Raw genomic sequence first — 22,882 nt, forward strand, 5'->3', positions numbered from 1 at the left:
CAGCGAGCCCCTCCCAGCCGAGAGCAGCCGTCATGAAACGCACGGAGAAAAGAGCAGCGGCTTCTCCTCCCCTCTGCCCGAGCAGCCGGACAGGAGCTGAGCTCACACCTGGCTGCGCAGGAGGCGCAGAGAGCCCAGCTAAGCAAAACCCTGTCCACACGTCCCTGGCACGGAGCATCAGCAGCATCCCTCCCCTGTTCGAGGGACGAAAGGGGGCTCCGCGTTTTAAAAGCAGGCAGGAAATTGCTCGTAAGGTGTTCCCTGGAGGCCCAGGCTGCCTGCGGGAGAGGAGGATTCCTGCCATCCCTCTAGGCAAGCGGCACTTGCAGTTCCGTGCCCTGCTCAGACTAGCACAGCCCACGGGGGACACACACCCCACTCACTCCCGATTTGTGCTGCTTCTCGTGCTGCCCCTATGAACAGCGTGGCCACAAAACTGTCCCCATAAAATTCTGCCTGTGCCGAGGAGGTTTCCTGGCAACAGGCAGAGATGTGCCAGCAGGGAGAGACTCCTGCTATAACCAAAGTACAGCTTCTCTGGCAGAAAATGGTCAAGATCACATCTTTCAACTAGTTCTGCCTCCAAAAGAGAGCCCTTATATCCCAGTGGTTCCATCTATGGGGTCTTCATCCTCCTGGTGTCCCTGGAAGGAAGGAAAGCATCCCCCAGGGTCACAGGAATGAGATACAGGACACTCCACGCCGCAGAGGGGATTTTTCAGAAGCATTTATTTCCCTGCTGACACTGGGGCTGCAGAGGGCAGCTGCTCCCTGAGCTGCCCCGTGCTGCAGAAACATCACCCCCTCAATCACAGCAATCCACGGACGGTCGGTGTCTGAGGGGTGAGACCTTCCAGCACCTCCGTTACACAGACCTACATCACTGGGACATTCACCTCATAGGGACACCACTTAAAAGGACTTAAAATCATTATAATAATTATAATAAAGCAACCTACAAAGTAACACTTAGAGGCATCATGCAGAAACTGGATTACTTTAGACTATGTGGCAGCTCAGAGTTGCTGGGTTCATCGGTGGACGAGTGCTTGACTGCATTCTGCCAGTCCAACAAGGTGCCAGGTTGGGCAGCATTCCCAGACAGGACAACAGCTGTGCTTCCCATCCCGTGGCAGGAAACACTTCCAGGTCACAGTTTATACATCCAGAACTACACAAGGTTATGTGCTTGTAAAAGGTGCTGGGAAGTCCTGACATTTCCTTCTGTGACACCACCTGCTTCCTCTACCAAGTGGCAGACATTTGAGTGCAGCAGAGTGCCCGAGCTGTGGACTTTCTTTTTTCTCTCTCTCCTTTTTTTTTTTTTTTTAATAAAACCAAAATCTGCTAAAATGTTTTTCTCAGCACAGGTGGACCAAAAAAAATTATATAAAAAAAATCACATTACACTGGTGATATAGAGATTGGCTCGTAAGAAAGAAGAAGCTCTATACTATTGCCCCATAATGAGTTTTTCTTCACCTACAGTTTCAACTTCCCAAGTGAGGTAGGGAGAAGGTGACCACGGGTAAAAGAGGTGGTGTTTCTAAAGGATTTCACTGTTTTGAAGTTATCTTAATCCTTCATGTAGTGTTCTTTACAGAAACACTGCCTTTTCTTCACAAAAACATTCAGAGTTTTGGTTTTTTTGGTTGTTTTGGGTGAGGGAAAGAGGGAGAAAGAAAACAAGGATCCCAGAGATGAAATGCTGGCAGTTTTGACACATTTTGGAAGGAAAGCACAGTTATAAAAAGGAAGGAAATAATGTAGTGAATCTGCAGCTAGAAGGGAAAAATAGAGAGTGCTGACATAGTTTGCACTGTGCCCGTTCCAACAGCATTGAATTACACACCCTGTTCATGTGGAAACATACTGTCACACACAGCTGTCAGGAGAGGGAGAGTGGACACTTAGAAACCTGGAGTTTAATTCTGCAGAAACAGTTAATACAGAAGCCTTCCACTGCCCCTCCTAGTACTGGACAGAATATGTTTTAAGGCATAGTTTAACATCCATTTCTTCCTAAAGCAATTTAAACTGTAACAAGCCAGGATGTTAGACACAAAACACTCAACAGATATTCTGACAGAGGTGAAAGCTGGTTTATGTACAGTGAAATACTTGCCTGCAAATGGGGGAGTCTTGAAAAAGAAAGAAAGAAAAAGAACTGCAGACCCAGATTCTAAAAAAGCAAACATTACCAACACAAGGAATGTTCATTAGAGTCCAGTTCCCACTAGAGCTACTCAACAGGAGGATGTACAATATGATTATGCTAAACAGCACTGATTGACTGATCCCAGAGTGCCCCAGGAGGGGGAAGAACCTTGGGAGGCCAAACTCTGCAGTATCCCAGTGCAAACTGCCTCAGAGGAAAAGCCTGCAGTCAACAAGCCTTCACACCTATTGTTAGGCTCCACTAAGAGATGCAGTAGCCAGGTGTCACCTAACAACTCCAGGACACTCCTGCGAAGGTGATGGTCCTGTGTGGATTCTAATGCACATCCCCCATGAGCAGTGTCCTGCACACATTCACCTGCCAGGCCACTGGCTTTCCCTCTTCCATGGCTGGGCCAGCTCACAGCCACCAGAACCTCACATAGACAATCAGCATGATGAAGAACACGGCTACGGCCGCCAGCTTGGCGTACGTGGAGCGCATGTTCAGGTACTTGGCGTCCTGGCGGTACTTCTTGGACAAACTGGACAAGTTGTTGGCCTTGGAATCGAGAGCTGTTCAAGGGAAAGGGGAGAGGAGTTAGGATTAACTGAACATTCCCCAAATGTTACATTAAGTGTACAAGTTTCTCTGGAGCAGCTGGAAGCACAGCAGTTTCACGTGGCAGTGTGCCCTGTGCCCCCTGTCCCCAGGGCTTGTCCTGCTGGGATGAGAGCCACCCGAGCTGGAGAGGGGCTGGTGTCCCCCACAGCAGCACCAGCACCTGCCAGCTGTTTCAGAACACAGCTGATCCAGCTGAAACACCCACTGGGTTCACTGCTTTCCTCAGCAGGGTCAAGCCTTTCCCTCAGGATGCTCTGCCCACCCAGCTGCCCCAGGAGACAGCACTGTGTGCCAAACACTGGCCACTCCCAGTACCTGACAGGGCCTCTCCTCGCTGTAGGACCTCCTCAATGTTGGCCACCATAATCCTCTGCACATCCTGCAGCTCTGTGTTGATGGAGCCCAGGTTCCTCCTCGCCCGGCTATCAATGTAGAGCTTCTTGGTTTTCTGGATGTAGGTGTCTGGAAGGAGACAGGGCTGTCAGGGGGAGTCTCACCTAGCACAGAGCTGCCTGGCTGCAGGAGTGGGAGCACTGCTGAGACAGCCAGAAGACTACATGCAAATATTCACTGGAGGGAGGCCAAAGACTAAAAGCAGGAAATCTGAATTAATGGACATGCAGCACTTCCATACCACTTCTCTATTCTCCCGCTCAGAACACCCATGTCTCTGGTGCCAAGGAGAATTTGAGCTGTCAATTCCACAGGACAAGCTGCAGAGAATCCCATGGCCGCTGCTCCCTCCCAGCAAGAAGTTTCCTGACTAGCCACAGGGAGAGGGACCTCACCAAATTCAATGAAGGAATAGGGCCTGGAGACTGTTGGAACCTTCTTGCCATGCTGCTCATCAAACTCTGAGTGCAAGTCCTCCAGATATGCAAAGGCCAGTTTCTTGGGGAATCCAGCTTCACACAGGACCAGGTAACACACTCCTTTCTCGATGATGTAGCTTCAAGAATGGCAGACAGAGCATTAATCAATCAATTTTGAACCTATCCTGTCAAACACCACCCTGCACACCTCTATTCCTACGAGGCAATGAGAACTGGCTACAAGAACTTCTGGTTTTCTATGTCTGGATCAAGTGTAAACCTTTCTGCAAAGCAATGGCTTATATTTTCTTCAGCCAAAATAAATTTTCTTGTAGCCTCAGACCCTACACCCATGCCAACAGTCTTGGGCTTTGACTTCAGCTGAACAAAAGCTGCCCTGTGAATGCCATTAGCTTAACAAAATACCAGCAACAAAAGAGTTGTAATTTTGGAGTATAAAAAAGAGAACACCCTGCAGTCAGGAGGAGGGGAGCACAGGAAAGTTTGCCATCAGAATAGAGGGGAAGGTGGCCAACACGTCTCTAAGTGGCAGCACAGCCAATTACCCGAGGCCCAGCAATGGGAAGCTGAGGCACTGAGATGAGGAGGCACACACAGGAGTTTGGTCTCAGCGTGCTGGGAAGGCACCCAGTCCCTGCCAGCTGTCCCTCTCCATTTCAGAGGGCTGGCTAACCCCTTCCTCACCACCACCAGCCTGCTAGAGGGGTGCTGCTGTGCACATGCATCACCACAGGGGCAGCTGGGGAGGGGCATTGCTGCTAGGTGGGTTCTGGTGACCTTACAGACTCACCATGGGTGGGTGTGACCATGCCAGCAGTTCTCTGGCTGCAAGGTGAGGAGCTCCAAAGCACACAGTGATGCTCCTGCTGCTATGTAAAGCTGCTTGTTTTGCCCCCCCAGCTGAGGGCACACGGGTCCTCTTCTCACCCACCACCAACCCTGAGATTATTTAGGCTTCACTTTGTCACTCTGCTGCTCCACATTTCCATCTGAATTTTCCTCCTCACTTAGCAAATATAAAAATAAAGGCTACAATACTCCCACCAAAAGCAAGGGGGTGGAGACAGTAAACAGTCCTGTAAACACTTTTGAATGCTTATCTATATTCTTCAGGGTGGAGTGTGAATGCTACTTTTAGGTTACCTTCCTTTGACTTTCTGCATAATGCCATTAATCATTAGTCTGGTTAGCATAAAGATTAGCAGTGTATTAAAGAAGTGATCCAGTCCTGAGGGCACTGTAGTAAAATAAGCAGCTTAAAATTTTGTTAATAGACACATCAAGCTTACAAAACAACTTCACCCCACTCCCCACTGTTTTTCCAGATACCCCAGCAGGGCCATGTCCTTTAAATTAGCCATCCTCACCTTGTTCCTGGGCTCAGGATTATCCATTCCTCTTGCCTCTATATGGCCCGTGTGTGAACCCTGGCAGCCCTCAAACAACAACAGATTCACCCCAACCAGAAGAAGAAACTTCAGCTGCCATCATCCATTCCACAGCATTTCCCCGTGTGCCCGTGGCCTTTGGTCCTTTTTATGTTCCTCAGCTTGGACTGCATCACTTCCCTTACCCCTGGAGACCTGCTTGCCACATTGGGGTTGCTAAAGATCATGACCCAGAGCTTGATTTAGCCACTGCCATGACGAGCAAGACTTGAGCAAATCTATTGAAATGAGGAGAACCAGTGTCAGAAGGGAATTCTGACAGCACTGCTGGAGCAGCACTCTCCAGGTGAGGAACAGGTCCCTGAGAGGGACCTCCCTCACAGAGAGGAACAGGTCCCTGTTCCTGCTCTGTTTATCTCTGCCTGGCCCAGATGGTCCTGCCTGGAGCTCCTCAGCTGCATTTCCCACTTGCTTCTCCCTGGTGTGATATTCAGGGTGTTTGGTTTAAAGTTGGTCTGCCAGCACCACGGGGAGCGAGCTCATCTCATTCTGCCCCAGATTCAGACAATTTTGTCAACTTCAGACCAGAGTTCCTGCCCAGCTGGGCCTCTCAGTTTCATACTTTGTGTGCACCTCCAAGCTTCAGCACAGCACCTGTCTGCATGTCCTCACAGAAGGGGCAGATGTGGCCACTTGCCACTGTTAACTCTGCTCAGAGTGCAGCCAGCAGGTCTCCTGTAATCACACTGGGCATTTTGAGAGAGAAAAGCTTTATCCTGGTAACAGTGGCAAAGGCCAAGGGTTGCTTTTAAATGACAGGTAGGAATCACTTCAGCCATTCATCAGCCAAAGGTCACCTGCTCACTGACAGCACAGCAGAGCTGTTGGTGTTCCTGTACCTGCACAGCACCAGTGCTGCTGCTGCAAGGCTGACACAGCTCCTGCAGCTGAAACCTTGGCACAGCATTTGGCAGAAATCACCCAAGGGCTCACAATTTAAATTTCAAGTTTCAGGAAGGCTCGGCTCTGCTTTGAATTGATGAAGCTGAAGATGTTCAACAGCACCTCAGCAAAACAGCTTCACCCCGCTCCCCAGCAATACCCTGGGCTGTGCTGCTGACTGCTCTGTGCTGCTTTGTGCTGCCCTCAGCACTCAGAGCTCTGGTCTGGCACAGGACTGGTGAGCAGCGTGGCCATGGGTCAGCGTTATTTCAGACTAAATCTCAAATTCCCCGTCACCTCCCCTCCCTGCAGAGGAAAGTTTCTGACCTGAAATTGTTTTTTCCACACAGGTCCTGCTGTAATGTCCCACCTCAAAGGAGGCAAAAGCAAGTGCTCTGCAGCAGCAGCTGTCAGTGGCCAGCAAAACCCATCCAGGGACTAACTCAGCCCAGGAGCAGGAACACTCCTGTCCCAGCCAGGTAACCTGGCTGCTCCTTTGGGACAGCTGGCAAAACAGTCCTGCCCAAGCCCTCCCTCCTCGTCACAACTGCTGTCAGTACAGCCACACTAAGAGGCTTTGATTTCCTGGGCAAGTGTTGCCACCTTCCCTGACATCTCCCTGCTTGCATCATGGAGGTAACTCAAGAAGGGATTTACTGGGATCTACACAGGCTTTTTCCCAAGGCTTCACTGCCAGGCAGAGCTACACCCATGCTGTGCCAAGTAGACACTCAGAAACGGGGCAGTTTTTAAATTCTGCGAAGATTTAATTTTAGAAAAAGCAAGAGGAAGAGCAGCAGTTAGCACTTAACTCCAGCAACAACACCCAAATCCAGTAGGAGATAAGGGTGGCCAGGCCAATCAGGGCCATCCTCTGACACTGTAACTCCCTATCAAAAGCAACCAGAAGGAAAAGATTTTTTTATAAATCTTGTCGCAGTTAGCAGACAAACGACAACCACAAGAACAGCATCCCCCAAAACCTCACAGCTTTTGTCAGATTGTCCATCCAAAAAACTCCAGTTTTCATCTCTTCACACCTCTGAATCTCTGAAGAAAGGGTCAGGGTGGGAGATTTTGCTCCTGTTGCTGGAGCAGAGGCCCAAAGCCAACCTTGCCCTGCATTCAAAGGCCACCTCCCCCTCTGCCAGCCACAGACACACACCCAGTCACTGGAGTCACCTGACACAGAGGGATCCTGCTGAGGGTGGCACCGTGGGGATCCTGGCACACTCCTGCCACAGCTGCACAGCTCTACCTGGAGAGCTCACCTGGCCCCTGAGCCCTCCAACAGCCATTCCTGTCATGGCACAATGCTGATTCCCAGCAGGATCCTGACTAAGTGCTCAGGCATTACTCTGCCAGGCAATGACATGGCACAGAAAGAACCATTTCCCTCCTCACACACAAGCTTTCCAACTCTGTTCACTCACCTCCCCTGCTATTAAGGAGTAAGGATGTCTGACCTCTGCAAGATTTCCTTATTTCATAGCCACGCTCTCTTGCACGAGTACTACTGGAGAATGCCAAAAGTGCTTTTAAGTCAGGAGCTCCCAAAGAGTTAAGGAAATTAATTAAACACACCCAATAAATCTAGCAACAATAAGACTGAAATTACTGGATGAGAGAAAGAATTCTGTCAGGTATCAAGACAACAATAATAGAAATATTCAGAGATGCTCGATGTGCTTGTAATTCATGAAAGCTGAGCTCTCACAGGGCACAGAGAGGACAGTCCTGGGCAGCAGGAGCTCACAGTACAAGGCTGTACAAGGACAGATCTCTTTAAAGACGAGACACAGGCCGCCCAGAAGATGCAGTGAGGGCACAACAGAGAGAAAGGGAGGGAGGGAACAGAACCTGCACTGTCTGCAGCACAGGCAGAACCACGAACCTGGCTGAAAACCAAGCGCCAGACACCTGTGCCAAGCAGTGCCAGCTCACACACTCTCCCTTGGCAGCAGGGCTCACAGGCAGCCCCGTTTCCAACAAACCCCAGCCCAGGTCAAGGAGCCCCGGCCGGTTCCCGGGGAGCCGCGATCCCGCAGCGCTGCCGGTACTCACTGGAAAGCCATGGCTCCCGCCTCCAGCGTGCACCGCGTCGGGGACTGCTCGTTCAGCTTGCGGAAGAGCTGCTTGGCCTGGCTCTGGTACTGCTGCAGGTCGCGGCCTGACTGAGGAGGCAGGGAGGGAGGAGAGCGGCTGACCGGACACACCGGGGGGCTCCAGGGCCGCCAGCACCGGCCCCACGGCACCGGCGGGCTCTGCCCGTCCCACCCGCCACCACCGGGAGGCAAGCGCCGGTGCCGGAGCCGCCCTGCTGTAAGAAGGGACAGCGCGGCTCCTGGTGGGTCGCCCCCCGCCCGCTCCTCACGGACACACCGGCCCCTCCCCGCCCGCGCCTCGCCGGCCCCACCTGCTCGTCCTCTTGCATGGAGGCGGCGAGGGGGAGCCCGTCCGCCACGCGGGCGATCATCGTGAGCAGCACCATGGTCGCGCCCGCCGCCCGCCCTGCCACGGAGCCACCCGGAAACTGCCACCACCGCTTCCGGTGCGCGGCCGCCGCACCGGCGGCACTTCCGCCCGCCCGTGGGAAGGGCGGCCGCCCCGCGCGCGCATGCGCCAATGCGAGACCACGCCCCTATCATAGCCGCGCCCCCACGGGCGCGCCCCCTTGGAGCAAACGCGGCCCCTCCGCATGGCCACGCCCATCATGCTCAGTGTGACCACGCCCCCTCAGCAGCACCGCCCCGTTCCAGCCGCGCCAAGTAAGCCCCGCCCATATCCCCTCCCGGCCCCGCCCCGTGACGCGCCCCCCGCGGGCGGGGCGGGGCGGCGGCGGCCCGGCGCGGTGGGCGCGCGCCAGGGCGGCGGGCACAGCCATGGCGGCGGCGGCCGAGCGGAGCCGCCTCAGCTTCCCCGGCGGCACCGGGGCCCTGGGGCGGCCCGTGCCTATGAACCTTTTCGCCACCTGGGAGATCGACGGCTCCAGCCCCAGCTGCGTGCCCAGGTAACGGGCGGGCGAGGGCGCGGACCGCACCCCCTTTCCTCCCCGGCTCCGCGGCTGCTTCCTCGAGCCCCGTTCCCATCACCTGTGCGAGCCTCCCGCAGCCGCAGGGCCCTTCCCGCCCCTCGCCGCTACCGCAGTGACGGGCACGGCTCCTCCCGTGGCTCTCGGGATGGGTGGCGGTGCGGGGCTCCCGGCCCCGCGGAGGGCGGGGGGCTGCTGCCGTCTGTCCGGGCTGTGCGGGGTCACCTTCGCGGTGCGGGTCCCCGCAGCCCCGGCGCGGGCTGGGGCTGCCCCGGTACCGCCGCCTTTCCCCGGGCAGTGCCCGCAGGAATGGGCTCGGGGTGCGCATCCCTTTCTCCGGGGATGGTTCTTCGCCCTCTGCCCGTCCCCCTCCGTTTCCCTGCCTCTGCTGTGTGTACACACGCGGCCGTGCTCCCTGCCCGCGCTGCTTTTAGCCCGCATGGCAGGCATTCCTCTTAGTTTTTAGAAATTTTGCGCTCTTCAAGCCTAGCTCAGAACAGAATGCCTCTGCGCATTTAAACGTGCCGGAGACAAATCTTTGAAGCGCTCCTCTTTATCTTTGTTTGTTTGTTTTGTTTTAAACGAGGACGTAGCGAGCGAGCAGAAAGGAAACAGAATCATCAGGCTGACCTGGCAGGAACGTAAAGCTCTGTAAGCTTTACAAACCCCCCCTAATCCCTCTGTCTGCTGCGCCATCCACACAGCAGGTTGGACTCGGTGGCCATGCCCCTGTATTGCAGGGACGAGTAACTATCACCAACACTGTAGTGGTCTGACATCGTGGGTAGGAACAGAGAGGGGCAGAAGCAAACCTGAGTCCTGCTATTGCAGATAATCTGGGTTTATAGCAGCTCATCTGTGCTAGCAGCGCCTCAGGCAGCAACTTTTTCAGCTTGTGTCTCGTTCAGCCTTCCTTTCTGCAACGGAAGATCTTGGAAAGGGTCTGGCACCCGGGGGAATGTGCCCCTCTTCAAGGAGTCCCTTTGATGTGGAAGTTGTCACTTGGATGGGAGTAGCTGGAGGAGCAGTTGGTGCTTTTTCATTTTGCACTAGACAAGAAAGTGTCCCTGCTGCTGGCAGGGGATTGGACTTTAATGATCTTTAAAAGGTCCCTTCCAACCCAAAGCATTCTGTGGTTCCAGTGCAATTGGCACTGTCCCTGCTGTGCAGAGGACACGGTAGCACTGCTCTGAAAACAGTTCTCTCCACTGCACCCTTTGCTACAGGAAGGCAGTTGGGTTTCCATCCCATCCAACCTTGTGACAGTGGCTGTTAAACCAATAAAAACCCAAACGTCCGACACTGTCAAGGACTTTTCATTCTGCATTATCATTTATGCTGATACTTGCAGATCTGCAAACGAGCTCACAACATAGCCTGCTTGTTTGCAAATCTGTAGATGACCAGAAAATGCAGTGTAAGGACACTGACCCTGCCTTGGTGAGGTAGGGGGAGCACAAGGGTGGGTCCTGGTGCTGGAATTGTGGTGGGCAGCAGATGGGAGGCAGCTGGTTGAGGTGCCTGGAGGAATGTGGGGAATGCAAAGCACATGTGGATATCTGGGCAGTTGGGGCAGAACTGGGGTTTGAGGGGGAAAGTTTGGAATTGCTGTGAAGCAGGGGATGATAAAAGTGCTCAGATTGCCTGCCCTGAGGAATTGATGGAAGAATTGGGGCATTTGGGACCTTGTAGGAACAAAGCTTTTGGTAGAGGGAGTTTGGTGTGGCGGTGGGTCCCTCTGCTCTGGCCCTGCTGTTGCCATTACCTTTGCTTGCTCTTCCTGGGTGCCCTTTTTCCCTCGAGCCAGGGGGGTGAGCTCCATCCAGCTGCTGCACCTGCTGCTGCCAACCCTGTGAACCTGCATTTCCCCAGATGTGGAGTTTTCTGCTGGACACGGAGTGGGCAGCCCATGGGCTGGGCACAGGCTGCAGCTGTGGCTGTGGGTGCTGGGTGGGTTTGTTAACCCCAAGGGAGGCCAGGAGCAGCTGAGGTTGCAGGTTCTGTGGGGATGTTGGTCCTGTGGCATGGTGGGGTGTGTGTGCTGGGCAAGCACCAAGTTCTGCAGCAGTCAGTGCTGCTGTTTCTGATCATTGATCATCATGCTTTGCATTTCATTATGGGCTTTGCAACAGACCTTTCTGTCAGAGAAAGCAGGAGCTTGAAAACCTTTAAGTTATGCCCCTGCCTCTGCCTTTTAAATTCATATGGTGATTTTTACTATGGCACAATGACATTTAAGATTCTTTTATCTTAAAGCAAGAGATATTAGAATGAAGTGCTCTGCGTGGGAAACCATATCCCAAGTGAGCTTGTTGTCCCAGCAAATGTCTGTTGGGACGTGAGGGGCAGATGCGGAGGACAGTGGGCCCTGCTGTGTGGTCAGACACTGTGGAACTGCCTTGGCCTCTTCTGAGATTTCCACCAGTTCCCTTCTGGGTCTCTGTTGGCAGGACAGGCTTTCCAAGCGGAGAAGAGATTTGAACTTGGCACAAAGTCAGAGGATTCACAGAGAGGAGCGCGTGCTTGGGGAGGGAATGTTGCTTCCTTCCCTTTTCCTTTTGGTTCAATAAATCTTATTGAACCTATTTCTAAGGTGTTTGTCCTGCCATGGCCTGGAGCAGGAGGGCCTGGATGGAAGCAGTGCCTGGAGTGGTCCTGCCCCGCTCTAGGTTGTGTGTGGGGGTGCTTGTGTGGATGTGTGTGTGCTTCAACACACTCTGGTGGGTGATTTACTGAAAGTCCACTCAGCTTGGGTGGGGTGTCAGCAAAACCTGGAAGGCTGCCTTGGTGCATCCATGGAGTTTCCTTGTGTGAGAAGGCTGTGTCTAAACTTAAGGAAGAATAGTAGGGAAGAGTCATGGTGGTGTCCTGCAGTTGTGTGCTTAGTGTGAAACATGAGGTGAGGTGGTGTTTTGCATTTGTTCTGGCTTTCTTACTCCTCTGCCATCTGCAGAAGTGATTTTATGATTTATTCTTCAGCACACGTAGCTCCTGGGAGGCTTGACCATAGCATTTCTGAAATGCAGCTCCTTTCTTTTAGTCATCCCAGAAATGTGACTCAAAATGTCTCACTATCTGGGCGTATCCACTGCATACCGGAAGGCAGAGATGCCTACCTTCTCCTGCTGTTTCTTTCTTCTGTGCACTGAAAGACTTTCCTTTGGGGAAGGTTACATTACATAAAGTTCTCCCTACCACCTGTAAACACTGAGAGTGATCTTCTTGCTGCATGGCAGCAAGAGAATCAACACCTCTTCCTCTCATTGAAAGAGTAGAAGTAAGAATTATTCTGTGGATTTTAGTGTCGATTTCTTTACCTTCCAATCTTTTGATGAATCTGTGGGTGTGAATGGCAGGATGTAGTACTGTCCCATGTTGAAACAGTCTCATGAGGAGATGGCACCATGTGGAGGTTGTCCAGAGGAAGAGAGGTCTTGGGGGAAAGGTTTGTTGGAAGGGTCTGCTGAAGCAAGGGAAGGCTATATTCCCAAGCAAGGGAAGCAATATTCCCATTTGGAGTGGGTTTTGTTTCAGGCTACTGCCTTAGCTGTCACAAACTTGTAAAAGTTGCTGCTAAGCTTTGAACTGTAAAGTGGATTGAGAGCAAGCTGAATGTGGAGCAGGTGTGACCCAGTGTCCCTGGGGACTGAAGGAAGAAGTCTGTGGAGCAGAGCAGTGCAAAGGGAGTGCCAAAGGCCTGGGGCTGTCACTGGGCACTGCCTGAGCATTTCCTCTGTTGGCTCACTCTGTAGCTTGGCTGCTGGGTGAGGAAATGCAGAGGGGTTCCACACACGTGCCCTGGGCCCACAGGAGGCTGGGGGTGTGGGGATGTGACTGCTCAGTGCTGTGGCATGGCCGTGCAGCACTTGGACATGCACAGCAGCCCTGGTACGGACATCCCCGGGGGCCATGGACAGTGATGGGGCGAGATTTCGGATTCAGGCAGCTGAGTGATCCTAACAGTGTGCTCGTGCCCCAGGCTGTGTGCTCCTCTCTCTCTGCCAGCTCCCATCTTCCTCCACTGGCCTGTCTGGCTGGCTGCCTCCTGTGGGCTAATGAGTTGCAGAGGGCTCTGTGAGCGTGGAAGGGTGACAGCACTGCAGATGCGTGACAGGAGGGACACAGTGAGGACTGCTGGGGCATGGAGCCACTCCATGGTTTGCACCCATAGCTGGTAATTCCCTCTGCTAGCAGAGTGTTGAGGGGCTTGTGACCTGTGTGAAGTCCACAGCTGACTCTCCCTGTGAGGATTTGCCACAGATTCACTCAGGAGTGGAACACTTTGCCCTTTGGTGTGAAGGATGCATGCCTGCACTGGGAATGGGAACTTCCCCTGGCCAGTGAGAGCATGTTCTGACTTGGCTTGAGCAATGCCAACTGTGCATCATATCATCAGAGAAAGGTGAACAACTTGCTAGAGTAATAATTATGATCAGGTGATGCTATGTAATTAAAACCACTGATTAATTCAGGTAGGGAGAGATCTAATGTAAGTGTATCTTAACCTTCTATTCTGTTGGTATGTTAACATTTAGGAGAGAACTCTTCCTGGTTAGGATAACTGCTGGCACATTCATTGGGAGCTGACAATAGATTTTCAGTGCATTTGGAGCTAGGAAAATGTCTAATTACTCAGATGACTAGGTACATTTCAGAAGTGCTTATTTGGAGGCTTTGTTTTGACTTTGTTTGAATAGCATGAAATGCCTAACATTTTCCCTCGAAAGGAAATTGAATACAAATGAGGGCACAGGACAGCCTTTAAAAATATCACTGAGATGATGCTGAATGTGTGAGATGCATGAGGAAAAACATCCACGACTGAGCAACGGAGATAAACTGCTTGGAGTAAAGCACAGTGGCCAGAACCAATCCTTCTTCCTGGAGCTAGAACATCCTATTTCTCCTCCTTAGTCTTTGGGGAAGAGATCAAACCCAAGGGATCCCTAAGTGTTCCCTATGTAAATCCTATCACTTGGTATGATCCTGCTGAATGTAACTTGGGTGCTTGTCTTATTCAGTGGAAGTGTTCTGTCTAGAGGCTGAGTGGTTTGTTGGAGTCAGAGTTCCAGTGAGACCTATTATTTAGTCATTTTTTAAGGTGAAGCTTGTGCACGTCAAGAACAGCTCTGAAACAGATCTTAAAACCTCAGAGCTGCTAGCCAAAGTCTCTGGATAGGATTTTACATGGTTTTCACCTGGGCGCTTTGTGCATGCCCAGTGCAGAAGGGTGGTGGGAGTGGAAGGAATGGGCTGCTCTTTTGAAAGGCCTCTTTCCTTGCCTTCCACCAAGTGAGGGTGCCCAAAGCATCTTTCCCTCGTGCCCACTGGCAGGTCTGGCCTGTGCTCCTGCAGCCCTGCTTGGCAGGAGGTGCCCCTGCAGCTGCTTGTCCAGGAAATAAAAGCTCTTGTCAAATGGAGCTGTTGATGCTCCACCTTTCATCAGCTCTGAGCAGGCGGCCAATTTCTGTGGCAAGCTTGTGGCTGTATCAAATTAGCTATGAAATGATTTGCATAATAGATTAATCAACCAGCAACCAAACATCCCTCTTTTCTGCCAAGAAAAGAAAAGCAACAACTCAGCTGTTACAAGAGGCCATTATGTTCCTTGCAACCCTTAATCTTTCTCTTTTCCAAGAGCGCTCCGTGTTTTGGCCTCACGCAGGAAGCTGGCCTGCTCGCTGCCTTCATTTGCGTCACATCTTGGCAGCTTTTTCCAATTCTTTTGGGCCAAATTTTGCCACCGTTATGGTGACCTTCTAGGGAGGGTATTTCCTATGGAATTGGTGGCTGGCTGCCAGACGACTCTGTGTTGCCAGGTCCTCTATTAGCTTTGCCTTTCCATTGAAATTCCTCTGGGCCCCTTGAGCTCCTTCAGAATTGACCTATTTCCTTGGGAAGTCGGGAAGCAAGTCACCTCAGCACATAACTGTGAGTGGGCAGGAACTGGTCACTGTGGTTTGTTTCTCCTGTGCTTCTACCTCCATATAAGCCAGCAGTATGGATTACCTAAGCTGTACAGCCCTCCTGCTGCTCCAGTTGTGACATCTGTGTGTCCTTGCCTGGCTGAAGGATGCCCAATCAGTGCTGGGGGAGTTTTCAGTCCGAATGGATCCCAACGTGCAGATGATAAGAGGCTTAACTGGCTAATTGAATGTGATAGCATGAAGCTTCTCTCATGGTGAGGTTTAATTGGATTATGATACTGTACAGTGATGTGGAGGCTTGCAGGGCATGCAGCCAGCTTCACTAGGAGAGAGTGGATCCTTGCTAATCACTCATTTGTTTAAAATAATGAATTGCCTGGAGAGCTCTGATGGGTGTGCTCTGCTTGCTGTGGCCCGTATCCCTGGAGAAGGAATCCCTAAAAATCCAGGGGCTACCACACATGTAGACCCTGTCCTTGGGCTGGTGCAGCAGTGGTGGAGAGCCTCCAGGTGAGGCTCCTTTTGTTGGGAAAACAGATGTGTGGGCTCGGTTTGTGTGCTGGAGTCTGGAACACGTTTCCTCCTCTAGACTCAGCCTCTCCCGCAGTCTCTCTGTGGCTGTGGTGTCGTTGTCACAAGCTGTGCCTTTCTTTTGAGGTGGCCTCCTTGTTCCTTCTCGCCTAGCAGCTGCCAGTCTGCAGCCAGGCTGCCTTCCAGCACACTTACTTGCAGGGCAATAACTATTTTTGATCAGGAGTTCAAATGCTTCCCCCGCCCCAGTGGAAGAGCAGTCTAATTTTTAAAGTACGCAGCAAAAGTAGAACTGGGAGCAGCTTCTGTATGCTGTGAATTTTGTTTGGTGGAGGCTCTCGTGTGCATAAAGCAAAGCTGGGGTCTGCAGGCCAGCCAATGTTCGGGTGCTCACCTGGCTCGGGGTATGTGTGGCAGCACCGGTGTTTTGGGTGCAGTGCCTGGGGCTTGAGTGCTTTATGGACGTCACTGACTGAGCTGCTGTTCCTGGGAGTTGTTGCACTGAAAGTAACAATGTTTGGTTTACTGATGTTTCAAACGTGCATGGTTGCTCAGATCTGATTTCAGAAGAGTTGTCAGGGAAAATAGCATTTGTTCTCCTGTAAGCAGATGGATTAGCATAAAATATCAGCTTTGATGTAGTGTGAAGTGTGCTCATCCATAGCCTTTGTACTGGTTTGGAGAGTTAACTGTTTGGCTCCTCAGTGTTGGAATGGGCTGGGAAATGCCCCAAGGATGCTGTGTGCTGTTCGGGCAGGGAGCAGCACCTGGGCACTGCAAGCTTTTGATTAACTTGTCCTGCTTCTTGCTGTGGCTCATCCAGACAATCAGATAAATGTGATCACTTTGCTGTTGCTGGGAAATGGCAGCTTAGCCACTTTCCCCCCAGTGCTCTAACGTGTGGGACCTCCCTCCCCCAGCTCTAGTTTGGTGTAAAGATAAACCCACTCCCCTCTCCTGCTTGTTTGCTTTTTTGGCAGTCAGGTGCTCTGGAGCCTGCAGGAGGAAAGTGAAAGGCAATAGCCAAGGGGGAATGCTGGTGTTTAACCAAAACCTACATAGCTCACAGGTCCTTCTGGACCTCAGGGAGATAGTTGGTTTTGTTCTAAAAAGGAAGAAAAATGGAACAAACCTGGTGATCTAGGGTGACCTTTTTAAAATTATTATTATTTTAAGCATGTATTGCTGGGGAGAAGTGGAAGTTTGAAGGTGGGAGGCTGTGAAGGAGCAGGGCATGAAGGGTATGCCTGTGTGTGCAGGGTGAAACATGTTCACTGCTCAACAAAGCACTTTATTTTGCTGTTTAAAATCTTCTGAAAAAGACACTATCTGCATTCATCAGATCCCTTTGCTCTGTTGAGCTCAATTGTTCAAAATCTTTTCCTGCTCTTTTTATTTTTCCACAAAGCCATTGCTGTGCAGGAGCTTGGGGTTGCTCCTCATTGCTGCTAAGTAAATATCATGTGCAGGAGAGGGATTGCTAAAAGGCATCTTTACCTCTGCAGGGAGACACGTGGAAGGCTGTAAATGGAGACATGGGAAAACCATGGAGCTCATAACGTGGTTCTGGCCTGTATTTCAGGGGTTTCTGGTGCAGGGCTCTCATTGATGGCCAGAACGAGCTGCAGCTTGCACATGTCTGGTACGTGTTTCCCAACAGGCTCCCGGCCAGATCTAGATATAGAGCAGAGAACAACCCCCATGGGGAGATTCTTAGGAAGCCTTATCTATATATAGTCCATATAAGTCTGTATCCCCTTTCTGCCGGGAGGACAGCCTGCCCGGGAGCGTGCTTAATGCGGACACGCCCCAGCTTCCGAGAGCCGGGCGGGACCCTCGGGATCAGGGCTGCGTGTCCTGGCTCCCGCTGCAATGGGTGGCACCGGGAATGCTCTGCTGACAGCCCCAGCTGTGCTGTCCCTGCTGGGGTGGCAGGCTGGTGGCACGCTCCTGTGGCCAGCCAGGCTTGTCCTGTGTGGCAGCACGAAGGGCAGAGGGAACAGCTGGGGCACATGGCTGATGGTGCTGTGCCTTCCAGCACGCTGCTCTGCTGGGCGCTCTCATTAAAGCAATGAGGTCGTAGCTTGGCACTGACTTGTCATGAAAGAGCTTATGCAGGGTTCTCATGCCAGTACAGTTCCCTTTCTTGCAGCTGCTTACCAGGATGTTCTGTCAGAGGGACCTGCACGGACATTCTGCTGCTTTGGGAATGAGGAGCAATTTGCAATGCTCAGCCCACCTGCAAAAAAACTCAAACAAAAAAAACCATGAGCAGGTGTCTTAGATCAGAAGTGGGAACACACAGTGAGGTGGACAAGGTGCCCTTTCACACAGCAGTGTGGTCTCCTATTCATTTCTGTATGGTTTCACCATTAGGATGTCTGAGGCCATTTACAGCCTTCCTTTCCATTTAGTCCATGACTTCTTCCAGCTGGTGCACCACCATATTTCCTAGCTGTCCTGGCAGCTGCTGAGTGACAGCCATGGAGGAGCACAGCCTTCTTTCTACTGCAGAGAGTTTGCTGCCTGCTTAGCAGTTCTGCAGCACCTCATGGAATCACAGAAATGAGGGTCTGGAGAGCTTTCTACCAGCTTGAAATGTCAGCAAACAGCTCACAAGGTTCTGTTGGACCAGCTGGAGATATGGCTTTCTCTTTGGATGCATTTGGCTTTGGGATTGTGGGCCTAGGTCTTCAGAAAGCAAGACCATTTTCTACACTGGAGACATGGATTTGTTTCTCTTTTAGGGAGCTAGTCTGGTGGTGTAGCTCCTATGAAAGTCATAGGGTTGTTGGAGGACATCTCCTCACAGACAATTTTACAAATATAGCAGGATCGTTTGAGGTCACTCAGTCTTGAGTTTCTTCAGGGATTGCACACTTCAGCTGGAGGCTGTGCCAGAGCTCAATTTGGTTGCCTCTGGAGGGGCTGTGCTGAAAATGGGTGTCTAATCTCAGTGCAGTCCTGCAAACTTCCCAGATCTTATATGTGCAGTGTTCACTTCAGCTTGTTGTGCTGTCCTGATTTCAGTGCTGCCTCAGCCGTGTGACTGTGGTGGTGTGTAACAGAGACAGGGCCTTGCTGTTCTCAGCAGAGCAGTTGTGGTTCCTGTTTCCCAGCATCAGGGCTGTCTTCCTTCTGTTCCATCAGTGCAGTGTGTGTTTGGGGGTGTAAGACACAAGCATTTACCTGTTCTGCCAGGTAGGCTCCAGCAGCTTGCTCCCTGAGGAGCTCTCTTGGGTGTGTGCAGAGCTGTTGTGCTGTCCTGACACCATCCAGGTAAAGGTTAGAGGTGGCTTTTAGCTGCTCCTCCAAAGCTGGTGTGCCTGGTGGCTTTTTGTAAACTACCCACTTGGGCTGCTGCTTGCCAGCACCTTCTGCCTTGTGCCAGTGCAAGCTTTTGAGAGTTCACGTGGTGAAGGGGATCATCAGGGTGGGGGTTCACTGGGGGAGGAGGTGAGGAGGTGGGCTGTGCTCAGTTGGATCAGTTCTCTGCTGTGCCTTGCATGATGGACCAAATGGTCCATCTGGAACTGATCCAACTGAGGTAGAGTCTGCAGGTGAGCATGGAGCAAGTAACTCCCTTAACCCAGCCCTGCATAACCTTTCTAATTCGGTGGAGTTTCTCTTTGGGCCAAGGAAATGACTTTGAATGACTGTGGGAGGAGAAGTCCAGCCCCTTGTTTAAAGGCTGGTGTTTCAGCTCTGTGCTGTAAACCCTGGGTGGTCCAAAGGCTTGTGTGTGTTCTCCAGCTCGGGGCTGCTGCTGTCAGAGCTGTAGAGCGGGTCAGGCTCAGGAGATGGTTGCACTGGAGGTGGTCTTTCCCTGGCTTTGGCTCTGCTGGGAAAAAGGCTTTGGGAGCTGGGCTCTTTGCTGTGAGATTGTCAAATAGACACTTCCTAACTTGAGTATCTGACAGTGTAACCAAAGCTACTGGAGATTGCTGGGGATGTAACTGAATCTTTCACACCGATTCTTATGCAAATTTAAACATGTGCTCCTGGCTTCTAATGGGACACCTACAAACGCAGCCGGCTCCATTCAGAAATCGGCATCTGTGGAGTAGATCCTTAATTGCTCGTGGCTTTATAGTCAGGCTCACAGAACTGCATCTGTGCTGGTTTCTCAGTGCTGTCCTTCCCTGTACACGTGAAGTTTCTCTGTAGATTTTGCCCAAGTCGCCTGTTGAGGTGGTTTGGTGTGATTGTTGTTGATGCTGCCACGCTGCTCTGGCTCAGGAGCCAATGAGCCTGAACATTTCAGTGCTCTTTTCCTCGCTGATGTGTTGGGGCTCATTAGAGGTAAATTAAATGACCTTGAGGTCTGCAGAAAATAATTTGGTGTATTTAACACTGAGTGCAAATCATCTTAACTTTCTATCCAGTAAATCTATAACTGTGAGTTGATGAGCCCATTAAAAAAGTATTATTTATTGGGGAAGATGGGTGTCTGTAACCTCCTGGTGGAGTTTCAAATTCAGGCTTGTTTTTTTTCATGCATGTGCCACGTGGTAATGGAGCAGTTGGTCAAAACCATGTGGACTTAATTTCTTTAAAGTACAAACATCCTAGAAATGTTTGTTTATGTACAAAATAATCTGCCAGTGACTGTAAGCATTTCCATGTTTCTGCAAGAAATGAAGGTAATTATATAATCAGCAAAGATTCATATGGCTTAACTTGTCTTCCATCTGGCATTAGTTAAATTGATGTTTTCATCTGCATGACCTTTCAGGGTGGGGAGAAATTATGAAAATGGAAAACATGGCTGAAAAAGACCTTCCTTGCACATTTAGCCCATGTAAAGGCTGGAACAGGTCCCCTGAACAGCCCCTGACAGCTGCTGAGGGGAGCAACTCTTTCTTTCCCCTCTGCCATGGTCCATGTTACTGGGTTGGTGTTTTATGAGCTTTGAAGTGGGTGCTTTCACTTGACTTGAGGAGTTGCCTGTCCTGTATGCAGTCCTTCCCCAGTGCATGAAAGTGCATGGGCAGGCTAACTAGATTAACTACAGCAGGAAGAGCTTCCTTCTTAAAAGAAAGCTATTGTTAGAGCATCACTTATCATAAATCTATAGCACTTCTAATCCTGCCCTCCTCCCATTTCCGCTCTTCCATCTGCCTGCTGGTTTACAGTTTGCAGGGTTTGCTCTGAGTTTCTTGGGGCTGTCCTGCAGCCTTTCCCCTGTGATCTCTTCCTCTCAGATGGGCAGTTTTCAGCATCAAAAGGATCCCTCGAAAAGGACCCCTTTAATGAAAATATATCTGCGTGCTTTCTCGATGGTAGAAAGATGATATGCTACTTTCCTGATCAAGTTGCACCCACTGCCTCAAAATGAAGGATTTGCAAGGAAAGCTGAGAACTGCAAGAACTGGATCATATATATTTCATGTTGCTAGTGGATTGTTACGGGCTGAACTCCCTTTTATTTGCTCTTCTACCTCTTCCCTATGCTGTGCCTGAGAGTGTGCCAGAATTCAAGGTGCTCCCATTTCTTTCAGGGTGGGGGGATCAGTGTCTTCTTTCTGCCATGATTCTGCTTTATTTTGCTTAATAGAGCTGAAGACCATTAGTGTAGACTTTGTCCTTGCTTCACAAAAAGACTTTGAGGGTCTCCAGGTACTTGGATAAGGTTTGCCTGTTCATATTCAGTCCCAGTGAAGATTTGAGACAGCCACTGGCAGATTCCAAAGCAGATCAGAGGATTTTTTCCTCCCAACACGTAGCATTCAGCAGCTCAAGTGTAAAGCTGCTCACTAAGACAAAACTTTGGTGGCTCCTTACCCTTGGCCCAGGGGGATGTGCCTGAGGATCAGAAGCCTGGATAGTGCTAGTTCAAGCAAACACATGGAGCTTTTTCCAGGGAGAAGGGCTTTCAGGGCTGGATTTTCTCAGTTCAGCCTTCAGTCAGCATGCTCCTGTTTTTCTGACACCTAAATGGCAGGTCCTGCTGGGTGTCTTTAAAAAAACCATTTCTAATAAGCTTTTATTGTCCATTCAATTGTTTCCTTGTTCCAGGATCATAACCTAAATGTCCAAGTGGCTGTTTGTGTTCCTGCTGCAGCTGCATTCAAGGCCAGCTTTCTGCTGCTGGCCCCTTGCTGTGCATGTGTGGAGAGAAAAGTGCTCAGCTCTCCTCACACATGCTGATGCACTTGGACCATGCATCTGCCTTGTCTGGGTTTGCATGCTCAGGTTTGCTTGGCACCATTGCTCTCCTGCAGGTCCCAGTAGCCTGATTGCTGGTGTTTTGCACAGCCCTTGGGATCCAGGGGATCTCTGGATTAAGAAAACAGTTGCACCCAGGTGCTGGAGTACAGGATCTGCTCTGGAGCTGGGTTCTGGGTAGGTTTAGCCCGACCCCATCAATGTCCCAACCACTGCCTCCAGTGTTCTGTGGTATTTCCCTCTGCCCTGGCCTCTCTCAGCATTGCCACTGGCCCCTGCTGTGGCTTTCAGTCCCAAAAGCAATGCAGAAGGGACAGTAAACCCACCTGGTGAGCATCAGTGAAGTTGTACTGTTCTTCACAAGCCTTCTGGGGAGGCCTGGAAAGGTGCTTTGGATTTTGTGTATTCCTATCTTATGTAAACAGCTCTTGTCAGGAGAGCAAACAGGATTCTTGCTTTGCCAGGCAGCGTGCTGGGCCCTGGGCAGGTGCTTGTGTGAGGCTGCCACCATGGTGAGCTCTCAGAGGTGCCTCTGGGCCCTTGAGTTTACACACCTCTGAGGTTATTTCACTGTGCTTTGCTTTGCATCCACCAGGTTGCTGTATTTCTCTCTAGCAGTAGTCAGATTTGCTGATGGTTCATATTTTAGCTGGGAAAAATGCCCCTTGTTGGGATTCTGGTATGTCTGTATACAGAAAAAAATGTTGAGTGGGCTGGGAATAGCTTCCAGCGAAGTTGTATCAGTTTCTTGGAGCTCTTTTGTCTGGTAGGAATTCCTTTCTCTTCTCTCCCCCTTCACATCGCCCTGACAGCCCACCTCTATTCTTCAAGGGCTTGCTGAGGTATAATTCACAATTGAGTGATTGAAGTGAAATATGCACAGCTGCAAATCCATTTTTAAAATGATGCTTCATCATTAAAGCATCTCTCTGACCAGGTTGGCAGCTTCAGTGGCCATCAGAGTGCAGTAACAAGAAGGATTTTGTTGAAAACACTTGACTTTGATTTTTACCAAGCTCTGAGAGTGTGTTGACCACTTGCTACTTTTGAGTGCAGATAGGAAGTATCTGGAGCAGGGGAGATCTATGCTGGGGAAATATGTTAGATGTGTCCCTGTGAAAAGGGGATGTAGCTGAGTTTTCCTTTGCTCTCCTCACACTGTGTTGTGGAAATCATATGACAGCTGGAGTATGATAAAAGACAAAAGTTAGAAAAATGCTGCATGCTGCAGCTTTCCTCTGCTGTCCCGTTGAATGGAGAATTTTTGCAGCTCTCTTTCC

General features: G+C 50.9%; 2 protein-coding genes across 8 annotated transcripts in view; one reads left to right on the top strand and one right to left on the bottom strand.

Annotated features, from left to right (window-relative positions):
* Positions 1-711: 711 nt before the first annotated feature.
* SEC22B (SEC22 homolog B, vesicle trafficking protein) lies at positions 712-8,495 on the bottom strand. The gene is made up of 5 exons (XM_066555826.1): positions 8,362-8,495; positions 8,010-8,119; positions 3,571-3,731; positions 3,098-3,244; positions 712-2,733 (listed from the first exon to the last, which is right to left on the bottom strand). Exons 1-5 carry the CDS (start codon positions 8,434-8,436, stop codon positions 2,579-2,581), a joined length of 648 nt encoding a protein of 215 aa, XP_066411923.1. The 5' UTR covers positions 8,437-8,495; the 3' UTR covers positions 712-2,578.
* A 332-nt stretch (positions 8,496-8,827) lies between these two features.
* PACS2 (phosphofurin acidic cluster sorting protein 2) overlaps positions 8,828-22,882 on the top strand; it is a 77,226-nt gene continuing 63,171 nt past the window's right edge. For 5 of the 7 annotated variants that reach the window (XM_066555379.1, XM_066555382.1, XM_066555380.1 and 2 more), the window contains exon 1: positions 8,856-8,955. In XM_066555379.1, coding sequence (XP_066411476.1) covers positions 8,900-8,955 — 56 coding nt within the window. In that variant the 5' untranslated portion in view covers positions 8,856-8,899. Of the gene's footprint in view, positions 8,956-22,882 lie in introns of all 7 variants that reach the window. The other 2 variants (XM_066555377.1, XM_066555378.1) reach the window with 1 other exon arrangement.

The sequence above is a fragment of the Molothrus aeneus genome, chromosome 9 (assembly GCF_037042795.1).
Source record: "Molothrus aeneus isolate 106 chromosome 9, BPBGC_Maene_1.0, whole genome shotgun sequence".
NCBI classification, from domain to species: domain Eukaryota; kingdom Metazoa; phylum Chordata; class Aves; order Passeriformes; family Icteridae; genus Molothrus; species Molothrus aeneus.

Excerpts from the sequence above, each read along its gene's own strand:
- SEC22B (XM_066555826.1), bottom strand. The coding sequence starts at position 8,436 with ATGGTGCTGCTCACGATGATCGCCCGCGTGGCGGACGGGCTCCCCCTC. Across the intron at positions 3,245-3,570 it reads CTATTCCTTCATTGAATTTG|ACACCTACATCCAGAAAACC; the intron begins GTGAGGTCCCTC and ends GTCTCCTTCCAG. Across the intron at positions 2,734-3,097 it reads GCGAGGAGAGGCCCTGTCAG|CTCTCGATTCCAAGGCCAAC; the intron begins GTACTGGGAGTG and ends TCCCTTGAACAG.